Here is a 16597-nt window from a genome sequence, read left to right as displayed (position 1 = left end):
GGATTATTAAGGGCTCTGACCTGATACGAATAATCTTGCTCTGGTTTGTGATTGATTTTTAATTTATAAGTTTTACATTACGTTAAATTGATAAATATTTGTTATTATTGATGATACGCAAGGCTCTTTTCAAACTGCCTTGAATTTCAAACCGAATGATAGACAACTAATTCAATATGCTCATAATATAGAGAACTTTGAATGGCGAAATTTTTTTTTGTATCTATATGTCATTAACATGTTCAATCACGCAACTATTTTTATGAGCATAAAAAATAAGGGTCGTAAAAATTCAAAAAAATAGAGGGTCATTAAAAGACTTTATGCTGACTTGTAACAAAAAAATTGGGGTTAGAAAAGAGCCGAATTGAACGTTTTGGGCCAGATTTTAGTTAGTCAGCCTGTTTTTTCTCTCTCTTTTTCATTTTGTGTTCTATGATGTATGGCTTCTCTCCTAATGCCATTTATTGTCCCTCCCACTTTTCCATAGTGGCCATGATCCAGGGGGCGAAGTGGGTGACATTGGTGAAGAAGCTCTCCGGATGGCCCAGCTGGTCCGTCCTCCTCTGAGTGTACCGGAAGAAACTGGCCACCCCGTACAGACAACTGGGCTGCTGACTCACTGGGTCGAACTGGTACAGAGGAGAGCCCAAGTCACCGTAGCTGATTTTCGCATCTGAAACATAATGAGTTGTTAAAAGTTTGAAATTTGACAGATTATAATTGATTTCCAAAATTTAAACAGACAGATTTAAATTAAAAGGAGGTATCTGTTGATTTTGATCAAACTTTGCGAGCAACTTTGAGGCGTAAGCTCAGCCTGAAAAGCTGGTGTTTGAGTCTGAAATGGGTTGTTTGCAGGGAGCGGAAAAAAGTAAATACCTTTTATACTTTTTTTCTATACTTTTTTGCTCTTTCGAGAAAGAGCAAAAAAGTATAGAAAAAAAGTATAAAAGGTATTTACTTTTTTCCGCTCCCTGCAAACAACCCATTTCAGACTCAAACACCAGCTTTTCAGGCTGAGCTTACGCCTCAAAGTTGCTCGAAATGCAGCTTGTGATGACAATCCTGCCGAAATTGTTCATGCGCAGATAACATCACGTGAAGTACAAAAAATGTTTACCATTTTGAAACAAAAACTGCGCCAATGTCAGAAAATATTAATGAAAACGTGAAGAAGTGTTGGTAAAATTCTACGTATTTCTTACTTTTTTTTTCACTTTTTGGCCTCCAAAAACAATTTAAAGTACTTTTCAAAATAAAAAAATTTTTTCTCCCATCGCTGGTCATTTTATTTTGTAAATCGTTTTTGTATATTGCAGTAAAATATATGGTAAATTAGTCAGGGGCAGATTTAGGGGGGGGGGGGGCGGATGCCCCCTCTTACTTCAGGGATTTGACACCTTGCCGACCCAAAGGGTCCCCCCTTTGGTACTTTTTAAGAAATCCATTTTTGGCCGACCGACCCTAAACTTTTTCACCAATATATACTAATAGAAAGGGTCAAATTTTTCGCGAATATATACTAACTCAGAGTGGGCAGTGCGCGCCAAAAAAAACGCGATTTTTTGTTAAAATTTTCCAAAGGTGCCCGAAAACGACTTTTTCTACCTTTTTTTTCAAAAATTTGCCTGCGGCGCAGACAATTTGGCCAAAAAAGCGCCTTTTTAATGCTTTAGGAGAGCTTGGAAAGTCAATTTGGTCGACCTAAAAAAATGTTTAAATTTTCGAAATTTTTTTGAAAATCCGTCCCCCCCCCCCCCCCCCCCCCTCGAATCCGCCCCTGAAATTAGTCAAACTCCAAGAATCATGATCAGTGCAGTTTTTCAGTTTGGATAATAATTTTTCAGTTTGGTAAAAAAATTGACATTTGTGGCCTAATTTTTTAATATATGCCGGCAGCGCAGAAAATTTTGGCTATAGAATATCTTATTGGCGTTAAATAAGAGCTAGCAAAATCAATCTTGGGGGTGATCCAGAAAAGAACAACAAATTTTCGAAAATTTTTTCGAAAGTTTCTCAGTTTGATCTGATACATGATCCCTTGCGAGATGATCCCAGATCAGATCAACTCCGATTATTACAGAAGACAAAATTGCGAATTTTCTATGAGATAAAGATGAATTAGACACATCGCAATCAATCTTTTGTAAAGGAGATAGTTACCTGTTTCGTCGACACTGGTGCAGATGAGTTCCCCGTCACAGTACGTCGGCTCATTCACGATGGGGATGAAGGGCTCCCGGAAGTAGTCCACCTGGAAAAAAACAAAAACTCAAGTACCCAATTAAACTCTCACCCACAACTCCCCCCCCCCCCCCCCAAAAAAAAATCCTCACATACGCATCAGTTTTTTGGTGTAACGAGGGGTTTTACAAGGTTGAATATGGAGACCAAACATGTTTGTCGTGGCCTAATCAGTCCGCATGCCAATTTTGTAACAATCCTACAATGCGAACACAAAAATTACTTATGAAACCACAGGTGGGGGAAAGGAAAAAGCCCCTGGTTGCTGAGCAAAGAATGTTCAGACCGCATAGCCTTGCATAAAAAAGCAAAAAAAAAATCCAAAAAAGTTGAATTAACGTTTTTTTTAAACGAAGAGTGAAGTTCATCTGTTTTTTTAAATTAAAATGCCAATTATTTCTTCACAAAATTTTTTTTTGGAACCGGAACCACGACCCTAGGGTTTTACTAAGATCGGGGGGAAAAAATCACAGTGCGTCATAGTTTCTTCAACACTCCGTTAGTGGTTTGAATTATTATGATGCTGGAGATATGATTACGATACAACACTGTCGCATAAAAATTGAACGCAAGCAAACAGCGCATTTTGCAGAGTTGACAAAACTTATTTGGTATGAATGAAATTTTTGGTATTATTGGAGGACTATGATTAAATGATTTAATACTCGTTACCTAATTCGCGTTTTAACAAGGTCACAATTCCGCGTTTTGGGTAAAATTTTTCAAAGTCTCCATCAATCAAAACTTACTACTAACAAGACTGCTTGCTCGTTTATCAGGGCGAGGCCTTGAAGGTTACTTTTGCTTGAAACATTGATGAAACTATCAAAAACAAAAGTTTTTTATCAGTTCTTTTTATCCCCCCATAGGCTAATATCAAATAAAAAAGGCAGAACTTAGCGCCTCTTATTCTACAAATTGACCCAATTATTTGCCGCAATTTAATTACATCACGCGTTACTTATCAGAAACTGGCCAAACTACCAAATTTTAAACCACCCTATAACAAAAAAACCAACAGCAATATGAATACTCCGCATTAGCCTTCAGAGTCTGAACAACTATTTGCTGCCTAATAGAGCATAAAATCATAAAAGCAAATCTCTTAATGTTCCGAAAGCCCTTAAACGTCTTTGAAACAGTTTTTGAAATCATCAAATGAAAAAAAAAATGGAGAAAAAATTCTCCTAAATTTTTCGAGAACGAGCTCTTCCTTATCGAATTTTTTTAAAGCCTTTTAAGGGTCTAAAAACGTTTTAAAACGCCATATATCTGGCCTCCATTGAATTTGTAACAGTTTATGAGCGGATTAAACAGCCGCAGAAGCGTTAATAGCACGAAATTTCTCGCGTGTGAATTGTGCAAAACTTATTCAAATTGAAATTGTTCAAACCTCAAAAACTTTTCAAAAAATGATCACATATAAACTGTTTTATGTAATTTTGATCTGCAGATCTTGTTGGCTCAAATGGTACTATAAATTACGTTGACAAAGGACTAAATAAAAAATCGAAAGTTTTCTGGAGAAAAAACCACACCGCGAACAAATGTTCCGTCTTTCTTTCAAAAACTAAAGCAACAAGACCTCTATTGTTTTCAATCACAAGCTTTTCAATTACAAAAAAATCTTATAGAACACTCAAAAAATGAGACGATTTTGCATCTTTATTAAAATTTTCATTTCTTAAATTTACCCCCGCCTCCCAGAAAAGCTATGTAAAGAAGAAAGTTTTTTATGTTGCAGTAAATAATATATCTGTGATAGCGAAATTTGTCTATGTTCAAATCGAAAGGATTCAATTAGTCTCATACAATTCAATATAACAAAACATATTGCGCGTTGGTTATCCCAATTTGAACAATAGATGTCAAAGTAGTTGCAAAAACAAACCTTTATAATTTGCTTAAAAATGATCATAGGTGAACTTTTTTATATATTTGAGCATAGGAGAACGATAATTTTTACATGGTACGCAAAATCTTTGTCAAAAAGCTCAGTTAAAAAGTCGAAACTGAACTGAATAAACAAACCACTCCAAGCATAAATGTTCCGCACTTTTTTGAAAATTTTGAAGCAGTCACAACAAAGCCTTCATGAAAAAATAGTCTCTCCCACACCCTATAGTATCGACTAAATAATCTTCTCGCCTCGAAATGAAAACTGTAAATTACCACCAGACCTTCCTATAGTGAGTTTTAGCTTTGCTGCATTCTGATATGTCGAAAATTCGGTAAATTAAATTTTTTTATTAAGCTCCCTCCACTTTTCATTTAAGTAGATTCAAAAGTCTTATAGATAGACCCGACACTTAATTTGCTCAAGTTGCTGCTCTTTCAATGATAAGTTCTCTATATTGTTGGATTATTGCACTACTTGAAACAAATTTGTTATTATGATTAATAATGTTGTAAAATTGAGTAACTCGACCAGGTGACCTTGAGGTGTGCCTCTTTGAGCGAGTCTGCGTTGGTTCTGATCCCCTCCTCGTTCACTTGTCCCATTCCACACACCCCCACGTCGGTGTCCTGGGGAACCCTGTGCGAGCACAGAGGCAGGAAGTACTGCTGGTCATCTAATCACATCACATGGGGGCTATTCGCATGTGCCCAAAATCGAATGCCCGAAAGTTTTCAACCAATCAGAGTATTTAAAACTGCCGAAATTGGCTGATTTTATCACTTTTTCTTTCGAAATTTTGAATTATGGATTATGATTGGCTGGCAAATGTTTAGCGCATTCGGTATTTCACGCATGAAGAATTTCCCTATCAGATTTTAGTTCAAGTTAAATTAGATCAGTAGTGTCTTAGGTTGAAGGCGGGCGCTCCTTCTTCCCTGTGATTCTCGAACACTCGACTCCAATAATATATACTAGTTAAGAGTGGGAGCACAAAAAAGCTTCTAAAAACCTGAAAACTTTTTTTAACCTAGCCTGCGGCGCAAAAACTTAGTCAAAATAAGTTTTGTATAGTAATTTGGTCGACCTAACAATGAGGCAAACAAATTTTCGATGTCTTAAACCCCCCTCAATAAAATTATAAATCCGTCCTGCTGATGGCAATTATTGTTTGCCTGTAACAAGTCTTTAGTGGGGAAATTATAAAAACGAGGAGCAACTGTGTTTTAGAAAGACCCACAGAATTGTGCGAAAATGACCCTGGAGACAAACCTTTAAGTATGTCAAAACTTATGAGTGGAATTCTCTTATAAAATTATTGCGGAATTTACTAGTATATATCTTGAGTTTTAATTACGCTCAGCAAATTAAATGTATCGCGGAGTCTGCAACTATCAAAAAAATGTTGCCAATTTTTTTCAAAGATGCTAGCTTTTTGAAGGTGAAATTTAATTAATCAGCTTTTTGAGATTTTTTGAAGAAAAAAATGTCCAGACAAACGGAAAAATAATCCAACCTTTTGGTATCTGAGACAATGTTATGCACACAAAATTAACTTTTGCTTACAGTTATTTGGAAAATATTTGATTGAGTACTAAATTCGTTTTGCGCTTGTAAAAAAAATAAAAATAAAAACTTTGGGGCAATTTTTAAACCATTTTCCAAAAATGTATGAACTTGTATGACTAGCCTTTTTTCTTCGATTAGTTTATGGAATTTTTGGATTCGATATTTTGGCCTAATGTGGTCAACACGGTTGAATTCTAAAATAACATAAAGCTCAAAGACCCCTATCCACCGGCACTTAGGGATAATCTGAAATTCTTTATTGTGTCGTTTATTCTTAAAGCATAAAAGCGTTATTGGTAACCTTCCTTAACATTTCAGATCTGAACAAATCTGCTCGTATATCAGGCCAAAGCCCTGAATGTTCCGGCTGTCCCTTAATTCATATGGAATAGTTTTTGGGGAAAAATATTGAAAACCTATAAATTTGGACAATATCAAAGTATAAAATGTTGAGTGGTACGAAATAGATTTGCGTGCGAAAACTGACTGATTAAAAAAACCACAACGAGTATAAATATTCCGTTTTCTTCGAAAGTCGGAACAATCATACTCATAACAAGACTGCTCGTATATCAGGGCAAAACCCTGAATGTGCCGATTGTCCCTTAATTCGTATCGAATAGTTTTTGGGAAAATAAAGTATTAAAAATTTATACATTTTGGACAATATCAAAGTGTAAGTTTACGAAATTAATACGACCAATTAGCTAGCCTGCGGAACGATTTTAGAACAATTTTGTTGTGCGGGATAATTCACCACGCATAAATAATTCGCTTTTCCGTCTCAGCATTATGAATAAACTCTTCAAAGCGCACATAATTTAGTCCAGAACATGGCAAATTGGGCAATCTTCAAACCCAAGAATTCACAAAAAAAATTCAAGGTAAGATATCTTTTTAAATTTCAACTCAAGAAGTCGATATCTTCAATGGGTTATAAAAAATTTTTGTTGAAATTTCTTATTTCGATCGGTGAAAATTGACTGAGTAAAAAAACCACATCGAGCATAAATATTCTGTTTTCTTCGAAAATCGGAACAACAATAGATCTTAAATACGTAATTCCAGATAATCTTTAAAGAATTTACTCAGTTCGAGCAGGCTTGTTGCGGAACCAGCTTGCAAACCAAAAATACACAATTCGGTCTCGTAATGTAAAATTTATATCTTTTGGTTTATACTGATTTTTAGAATGGCAGTGAATAAAAGGAAATGAACAGGTGCAACCTTAACTTAATCTGATTAGTTATTTGGCAAGAGCAATAACTATTTCGTAACCTTTTTCTATCCGGTTTTAGTTTTTACAGTTTTAATATATTCCAGCAACCAAATTTTTGCATATTTTGCTGAGTTGCATTTTCTCCACTTATTTTGATTTTTCACCACTTCATAACAATAGCATTTTTTGTTGCAATTTTGACTATTCAGCATATTAAGTTATCTAATCGACATAAACAAATTGTTTTGTTCACTTTCAATGGCAGTTCCTTAAATTTTAATACTTTGTCGTTTTAACGTTCCGACCACAGTTGTTTCAGTTTTCAGTTGAAAAATAAATTCGAATACCTTTTATACTTTAATAATCAAAGTATTAGTGCTATTCAAATTTATTTTTTAAAAACTAAAAATTGAAACAACTGTGGTCGGAACGTTCTTCGGTTCTTCACATTTCAATTAATTGATTTATTTCATTTAATAGACCTGAGCTCAGGGGCGGATTTGGGGGGGGGGGTGCGGGTTCGGACGCCCCTCTCTTCATGGATTCGACCCCCTGCCGCCGACCCAAAGGGTCCCCCCTTTGTACTATTTTGAAATATCCTTGTTTGATGACGGACCCTAAAAATTTTCCTAAGGCGCCTTGGGCGCCAATATATACTAATTTTGAGGGGGGAGCGCGCGCCGAAAAAACGCAATTTTTTGGTCAAAATTTTCTAAAATGCCACTTTTTTGGCCTATTTTTTCAACATTTTGCCTGCGGCGCAATAAATTTGACCAAAACAGGGTCTCTTTAATGCTTTGAGTGAGCTCGGAAAATCAGTTTGGTCGACAAAAAAAAGGTGGACAAAGTTTTCGAACATTTTTTGAAACGCCGCCCCCGCCCCCCTCGAGAAAATCTTAGATCCGCCCCTGCCTGAGCCATTAATTACTAAATATTTGTTGGAAATAGAGCAAACTTTATGATCACCAATTTTTCAATACCACGTTTGTCTAAATATAAGAATTATGAGAACTTATTGTTTCTTAAGCCTTTTAGTTTATGGATGGGTTTTAAGCTGGGCCAATAGCAACAGCCATCCTGAGGCCAATTTAAGAAACGATTTACTGCCAAAAGATCATCATCCCTTAAATCGCCCTGTTCAAAATCTAACCACTGTTACTGTCGTGAATTACGACGCTTCTCTTTACCAGTTAGTTGGCTTCAACTCGAAAGACGAGTCTATAGAACTGTTGACTTTTCAGCGATTGACTTGGCGCGATGAGTTCTTGATTTGGGATCCAGCAAATTATTCTGGGCTTGAGAAGATCCGGTTCAGTCAACTTCAAATATGGACGCCTGACGTTCTTCCGTATAATGAAATAGGCGATTTAGATTACGACAGATTCGTACTGACCGTGCCTATTCTTGTAAACTCTTCTGGTCACGTGATTTGGTCTCAGCCAGTTAACATGGAAACTACTTGCTCGATGGATGTGACGAATTTTCCATTCGATTCTCAAACTTGTGAAATCGAGTTTGGATCGTGGCAGTACGATTCGACAGAAGTGATGATGTCTTGTGTCAATGAGCTGGATTTGAATGACTATATACCTGATACTCTATGGGAGCTACAAGGTACGTTTGAATGTCTTTTTAATGGATATTATTAGAATAACCGATATGCTTAAGACTACCTAAGGAATCTATTTTGTAATTTTTTGTTAGCTTTGACTCCGATGACATTTTGGCTAGAAGACCAATTAACTCGTTTTGTATAAATTGTCTTTCTGTTTTGAATGATTTTCTATCAAAGAATTACTATTCTTAGAAACTTCGTGTCGAGAGCGAACATCGCCCACAAATCAAGGTCGGAATTTCAGCGACGCAGTTGTAACTGTGACCTTCAAACGACTCCAAACATACTTCGTGATCAACTTAGTAGTTCCCACAGTTCTACTTCTGGGAATCAGTTCCCTCACTTTCTTCATTCCGGGAGAAATTGGGGAGAAACTCAGCTTTGGTGTGACGGTTACTCTCTCGCTTTGTGTCAACTTGACAATTTTCACAGACTTTATTCCGATGACATCGACAACATTTCCCAAGTTGTTCTCGTATATTCTTTCCAGCATTGTTTTATCTTGCATCTCAATGGTTTTGGCAGCAGTTTCTGTTAATTTTGTCAAGATCAACAAAAACAGCAACGATGAAAACAAAACTAAAGCTTTCGAAGCACCGTTCACAAATATGGCACTGAATGAGCTTGCAAATCGTGCTTCCTCGAATAAAATTGAGGAGAAGATGACACTAAGGAAAATTGATACAATTATTGGGTTCATATACCTTGTGGGAGTCACCGCCTACTCTGTTCTTTTTTTCATATCAATGAGTGTTTGAATGAATCTTGATTGTAGCGTTAACTATACATATAATAGTGTATAGTCTCAAGTTTAACAAAAACCTCAAAACTATATTTTTCACGGGTTGATGTACTCAATTTTTGTATCGACCGTATGCGTCGACCGAATTTCCCCTTTTCAACACAGGTTATATAGGTCAAGCAAAAAATGTTTCGATACATGAGTCGATCAGGGTCAATCATTGTCGACCGAAGTTGATACATGAATCGACTGGGGTTTAAAAAAATAAACAATTTGAAGAAACGAATTACGTCATAAAAAACATAAAAACCATCATTAAAAGGAAGAAAAAACTAACAAAATCTACAAAAAAAAACTTTTTTCTAATCAGTTCACAATAGCCAAAAACAATGAAAGATTAATTTAAAAACACTTGCAAGGTCGACAATATTCAGAAAAGTCGGATCAATTGAGCAATCTCCCTCCCGTGATGACCAATTGAGCTATCTCCCTCCAAGAAAAAACGATAACAGGCTACAAACAGTTGCCAGCCAAAGCAAGTAGAAATTTAATGTGTTCTTAGAACGCAATCATTTGACCGACTGAAGTTTACTTTATACGAGTATCAAGAAAAATTTTGAAAAAGTAAAATAATCGAAATTCAAGAAACTTTTTTTTTGCAAATTTTTATTAGGGCAAATCGAGGACAGCAATTTCCCAGGGTTGGTGTTCTAGCCTTGTATCTGAGTATCAAAAACTGCTCTCTGCGGCACCTTATTTCTTATTTTGTACGCAATAGCTTTTTTATTTCAATTCGGGCAGAAAAAAGTCGCTTTATGTGTCCCAGTTTTATAGCCGCTTTATGTGTCCCATCTTATTTCACTCTGAATGTAATTTTTGTGCTTTGATTTTGTAAACTTTGGCTTTCCACATTCATTGGAAAATTAGGTTCATGATTTTATATCAATCAAACTATTTTAAGATTTTTTTTCAAAACGGACAGTACATATTTCGACCACTTCAATCCGGCTTAATTGCATGGTTCAATCTAGACTCTCACCATTTGGAAACTTTGGTTTTCAAAAAAGTTTTCAAAAAAAGTCCATTGTTGATTAGCACATGTTTTTAAGTTACGACCAATTACTTCAACTTGTTGGCTTAGCTTAAAATCTGCACGAATGATTTTGAGGATGACCGCTCAGCTACCATAAAGCTCGACTAGCATAAAAGTTTGAAAAATATGGAAAAGTATCGACTAGCATACTTTTTATAGCAAATTGTCTCAGAAACACAAACAACAATAATATTTCGTCCAAATTAAAATGTGCATTCTGAGAAATAGAAATTTGATCAACTGAGAAACAAAACAATCAACAAGCAAATGAATTTTTTTGCCTCATAAATTGTGATCAGTCACACCCCGATCTGTAATGACTTGAACCGAATACTGATTGACGCGCAAATTTTGGCTTGTGTGAAAAATTTGATTTAAATATAAGGTTTTGTGTGTAACGGTTTTAATTTTGACGATTAATGAACTTTGTGTTTCGGTATTATGCTACTCGATACGATTTTCAATTTTAAAACGTTTATGCTAGTCGAGTTTTATGCTAGAGGATATGTCGCCAAGTTTGAGGAGTCTCTATCAGTATTTACTTTTCTAACTAATTTTGTAGCTTTGTGAGAACGAAACGTTTTTCAGCCTAAGTATTTCCGGGAGGTATTCTCGTGATGGAGGGACGGAATGATGGAATTTGTTTAAAATTAAAATTGCTAGACGTTCCTATTGGCCAAATGATTGACCAAAGTGATTCTAAAGTATTGAATTTTTCTATACAAGTCGTGCCGATATACAATAACTTTTTCAAACTTTTCCTTAAACTGGTTTTATGTTTTTTTTTATTATCCGACATCCATTTCGCAAAATTTGAAATTTGAATTGTAGTTCTGCTTATTTTCAAAGCTGTCAATATGATTTTCAAAGTGGTCAATATTATTTTCGCTTTTTCGCTGGGATTTTTGCGATTTCTTTGATTTTTTTGAAACTCAATAATGATTGGCTGAAAAAAAACTGAAAAAAAGTTCCAACTTTCGATCCCTCCATTATACGGAACGCCACCTTATTTCCATCAGTTTGCTGCATTAAGGTGGAATCCATTATGCGTGATATTTTTTAACCCAATCAGAACTCAGTACTTTAAAAAATAAAAAGAAAACAGCATAAAGTCAGTATCTTTTGGACATATTTAACGGCTCTGATTGTTTGAGAACTTTTGCACTTTCGCCTTTTCGCGCATGAAAAGAGTTTTTCTGTATTTAAGCGCGTAGCGACTGTCCTGCGTACCGCTTAGCATGCGCAGTTAAAGTAATATCTCACTTTGATGCAGCACGCATCAGCTTAAGTTTTATTTGCAAATAAGACAAACCAAACTCAGTTTTAATTGCGCTAATAGCCGCATGCCTAGCAGGCCGTTTCCCCCGTATTTGTATTGGTACTTACCTTTAACATGTTTATTGCCAGATTAATTTAGTTATTTAGAGAAGTCGTTTTCAAATAGCGTTTTCAAAAAGCGTGCACTGAGCAGTAATTCATCAGATCAGAAAGCATCCAATAGCTGAACGAATAAGTTCAACGATAATATATTTAACAGATTACTTTTACTCCCATGTTAAGTTTTTGTCGTGAAAAAGACTTCTGTACAAAACTTATTTCTCCTACATAAACTAAGGCATGGCCGTTTGATTGCTAAGGCATGTCCGCTTAAAAGTTTACTGAATTATTTTTAATTTTTTTTTAATCTTCTGAAAAAAACTTGCATAATTACTGGCGGTGAAATCACGTTTTGTTTGTTCTGCTTATGCTTTTTCTGCTCATGAAGCTGTTTTATTTCAGATCGGATTCCGTCTGTTTCATCAAAACTATAAGACGGAACACTAACTTTTGCTCCAAAATTTCAGATAACGGGACAAGTCAAATCTAGTATGAATGTTTGGATAAGATTAAATGAAAAAAAAAACTTGCATTTCTAAGAAATATTCTGCCGCAGAAGGCTTACCAAATTCAACTTCCGACCTTTTTGAAGGAGTGGTAAGAAAGTATGGCCTAGAATGTGTTTTGTGGGCCGAAAAAAATATCACATAAAAATGTATCGGATTTACAACAATTAGGCATATTCGGATTTTTGTAAGGGAATTACAAAAATCCGAATAAGCAAAAAAATATTTAAAAAGTTTGCTGGCGGTTCCAGAAGGGGGGAGCGCGCGCCAGGTCGAACAGATTAAATTGAGGTGCGACAGTCTCAAACTGACTTTAAATTTTTGGTTCACATTGTCTTATATGGGTGATTAAATTTATCTATAATTTAGTACCTAATATATGAATGGGGCAAAATTGGTTCAACTTCCTAATTTTTGTAGCTGTTTGTTACTGGGGCAGATCTAAAAGTTTCTCTAGGGGGATTTAAAAAAACAGTACTAAAGGGGGGACTCCTTATAATGAAGATAAAAATTGACAAGACGATGACAACAATGGTAATGATGATGAAGATGAATTTCAGTTTGACCTGGGTTGAAGACGCCAAAGATGAGTTGGATGAGAGCGAGGTCATCTTGAGGAGCCACCAGACCATTGCCTGCTTGGAAGCTGCACAAAATAATGGACAGATTAGATCGGGTTTAACCAAATCATCTGTTAAAAGGACCTTCCTCTACAACATTTTTGACAGGAAAAAAAAAGAAACCACTCATAATGATCAACAATTCACTTTTTGGTCTATCACTGAAAAACTGAAAACCCGTAATCGACACTGCGCATTTTTTGAAAGTTTTTCCACTAGAAAATCATGGCCAAAAGAGCTTCATTGAATGGAATAAAAAACTCCATCTTCACATTTGATGAGTGCTTATAGATTATAGATTCAATATTCTTATTGAGCCCACCATTTAAAAAATGGGGAGGAACTTTGTATTCGGGTGACTGTTAATTTTTTTTGCTTTTTGTTTTCCATGCAAAATCAGGTACCACAAATAATTATCGGACTGAGTCGAGTACAATATCATATTAAGGTCTTTTCAGTCGTAAATTGAACGACATTTAAAAATTTGAAATTTTTCACAGTGTCGAGAAGAACCGGTTTGAAATTTTTAATTTTTGGTTTCAGTTCGAGCTAATAAGGTGATCGTATGTGCTAACAATAGCTTATTTAGGCTTAATTTCAGCCGTCAAAACGTAATTTTATTCAAATAAAGTTAGTTTCTTGAGTTTTTAGCCAAAAACTTGAAAAATCAAATAAATTTTGCTAAATTTGAAAAACTTCTGAAATTTTAATTTTTTTTCTAAGTTTTTTTGGTGTTTTTTTAGTGATTTTTCTTCAAAAACTGTTTTCCAATTGACGTTTTTTTTCTATGACTCTAAAATATGCTTAAATTTTTTTTTTTAATTAGAAATTTTTATCAGAACATACAGAATAAAAAAACTATTTTATGGATATTTTTAAGACTGTAGTCTTTTTTTTTTTTTCACGCAAACTCAGGCATCGCAAATGATCTTTGGACTGGGTTGGGTGATATATCATATTAAAATGCTTTCAGTTGTGATTCAAACCACCTTATAAATCTCCTAAAATTTTTCTTGTAGTGTTGAGAAAAACCAGTTCGAAATTTTTTTTGTCTTATTCGAGCAAATAAAGCAAGCAAGCAGGCTTACAGCAGCTAAGTTATGCCTAATTTAAAACCTCAAAATTTATTTTTAAGCAACTTAAACTAGTTTTTGGAGTTTTTTAGCTTCGTTTTGGGAACTTTTTCTTTTCAATTTTTTTTGTTTTTCTTTTCATTTTTCTGCAAAAACTTTTGTCCAGTTTGCTTTTATTACTATGACAGTCTAATATTCCTAAATTATATTCTTACGTCAGAGCTTTTTATCACACCAAGCAGAAAAAACTACACTAATTTGGAAAAAAAAACACAGTAACCCGTTATTCTTTTTGCATTTGTTAACAAAGCTCCAATCAGTTTCTTTCGACTATTATTTAAATTAATTACTTGGATACTGCCAAAAATTTCTTTTAGAAAAAAAACACCTGGTCTTCTTATACATTTAAAAATTTATCGTTTCATCTGGTACTGCCGTAATTTTTAGTTGGGTCACGTGATAAAAAAAAGTTACAAATAAGAAAAGACAGTGTAAATAATTAGTCAATCAAGAATTCATCATTAGTTGTTTGAAAACAAAACTTGTTGGAAAATGCGCCTATTGGCGGGGCAGTACAACAGTGTCGAAGTACAACAGTGCCGAAGTACAACAGTGCCGAAGTACAAGACTGCCGAAAATGCACCTTGTGCAGAAGTATAACAGTGACGAAATACAACACTGCCATAAAATTAACATTGTATGTTAAACTGTTGAACTAATTTTCTTCAGTTTCGGCACTGTTGTACTTCTTCACTGTTGTACTTCGGCACTGTTGAACCCTCCCCCCTATTGGCGATTCTTACCTGCCCATGATGATCCACCTTCTGGGCCTGAGGAACAATCCACTCCTGAATCTGTTCGGAAAGTCCGCAGTTTCCACACGGAGTAACGCAGCTAAACAAAAAGTCACAAACATTTACTAGCAAAACATGAAAAAAAGCGCAAAGAATTGTCACGTGATGTACTTAAAAGCGGACATCGGACCTACGAGGCCGGATCAGGAGTTTTTATGCGGCCTAATATTCATTAAAAAACTCATACCAAATAATACTCAAATTATGAACTTCGTGAAAAATTTGAAAAAAACAGACCAAACGCCGAAAAAATGAGTTTTTTAGGAGTGCTCTCCCCTCAAACAAAAACTGTTGAAGTTAGGCTGGGACTGCCAAAGCTGGTAAAAATTAGGCTTGGACTGCAAAAATGGGCGTCATAAAATAAAACCACATGGAGACCCTTGGGGGGGGGGTCGAGTGTTTTATAGATGCGAAGTCCTCCCCCAAATCCACTACGGCCTGCAGAAACAGGAAAAAAGTCTACTTGTCTCCAAGGAACAAAACTATATCTTGCAATTGCTATAAAGTTATTCAGGAGGAATTTTAATTTTATACGCAAGAAATTTTTTCGAACAAAAATTCTTTTAAGTAATATACGACTTATTTAACTTGCTCCTATTTGAATTTTAGTTTTCAAAAACTTAATCAACAATGTCATTTTGTAACAAAAGTTTGAATGGTGAACAAACTAACTATTGTAGAACAGGTTGAGCGGAAAAGAGTCTAATATACGCACGGTTTTCTCCCTGCAAACAGGATGCCGCGGTCAGGATCCATAGGTGATGTATGAAGACTCCTCCGCAGAACTCATTGGACCCCTTGTACTCCACCCTCACGTAGAACTTCCGGTCGCCGATGTCACTGCCTCGGAGGATTGCAGACTGCAGGGAATCCTGCAACAAGTTCTCTCGATCCTCCTCAAACTCCTCGAAGTCATCGACATAAGACGATACCTGATGACATAAAAGAACAATCGCAGCTAATAAAATCTGTTTCAAATCCATTTTCTCTCCTTTTTAGAAATAGTTTTAAGTTAGTTATTTGCTCTTCTGTTTAATAAAAGTGATGGCACAAAAGTGATTGTTTAACAAAATTTATTTGGCAAACCTTGAATTAAAATCTACTTTTCGAAATTTGGAAGCAATCAAAATCAATATTTTGATTTGGTGAGTTGATATTTACTTTCTACCGGCAATCAATTTCCTCAAATATCAGTATATGATGAACACTGCAAGTAAATTTAAATACAAAAGGTAAACTGTTACCAACGATCATTTCAGTTGATATTTGTGGTTGAATTTTAATCAACAATGTAAGATTTAAGCTTTTCTAATGGGAATATTGAATTAAAATCTGAAAAAGGTTTCAAGATATTTTGAACTTTAACGCAAAGGAACCAGGAATTTTAAAATGTTTTTGTACGTTGATGTTTTATCGATGCACTGATTTTTTTTCAATCCGTCTTACGTATTGAAGGACTAATTGAAATGGTAGTTTTCATGATGAAATTAGTTAGCAAGCAAAACTGAGTTCCAGCATTGAAAAGAAATTTCATTTGCTTGTTGACATTATTTTCGCATTTTTCTATTCCCAGAAATGCAAGTTTCAGTTTGAAAAGATTCTTTTTTGTCGCTTCGTTTTTTGCTTTGGCTAGTTGAGCATTTTATGCTAGTTGATGCTAGATGAGCATTTTTATGCTATTTGAGAGAAAGTTTGTAAGCTACTCGAGCTTTATGCTAGCATGCTAAGCGTTTTTAACGATTATTTCTCATACCATCTGAGAAATATTGTTATCCTAAGCTCAAA

General features: G+C 35.2%; 2 protein-coding genes across 2 annotated transcripts; one reads left to right on the top strand and one right to left on the bottom strand.

Moving 5' to 3' along the window:
- Positions 1–290: 290 nt before the first annotated feature.
- Positions 291–15920, bottom strand: LOC134842094 (azurocidin-like). Its single transcript, XM_063858271.1, has 6 exons — positions 15528–15920; positions 14762–14852; positions 12832–12911; positions 4684–4820; positions 2167–2257; positions 291–676 (listed from the first exon to the last, which is right to left on the bottom strand). Exons 1-6 carry the CDS (start codon positions 15793–15795, stop codon positions 465–467), a joined length of 879 nt encoding a protein of 292 aa, XP_063714341.1. The 5' UTR covers positions 15796–15920; the 3' UTR covers positions 291–464.
- Positions 6706–10552, top strand: LOC134842093 (neuronal acetylcholine receptor subunit alpha-7-like). The gene is made up of 3 exons (XM_063858270.1): positions 6706–7174; positions 7881–8546; positions 8740–10552. Exons 2-3 carry the CDS (start codon positions 7937–7939, stop codon positions 9303–9305), a joined length of 1176 nt encoding a protein of 391 aa, XP_063714340.1. The 5' UTR covers positions 6706–7174; positions 7881–7936; the 3' UTR covers positions 9306–10552.
- Positions 15921–16597: the final 677 nt, after the last annotated feature.

Source organism: Symsagittifera roscoffensis, chromosome 3, assembly GCF_963678635.1.
Source record: "Symsagittifera roscoffensis chromosome 3, txSymRosc1.1, whole genome shotgun sequence".
Lineage (NCBI taxonomy): Eukaryota > Metazoa > Xenacoelomorpha > Acoela > Convolutidae > Symsagittifera > Symsagittifera roscoffensis.
The sequence above is the reverse complement of the archived record's forward strand: the minus strand, read 5'-3'. Positions and strand labels throughout refer to the sequence as shown.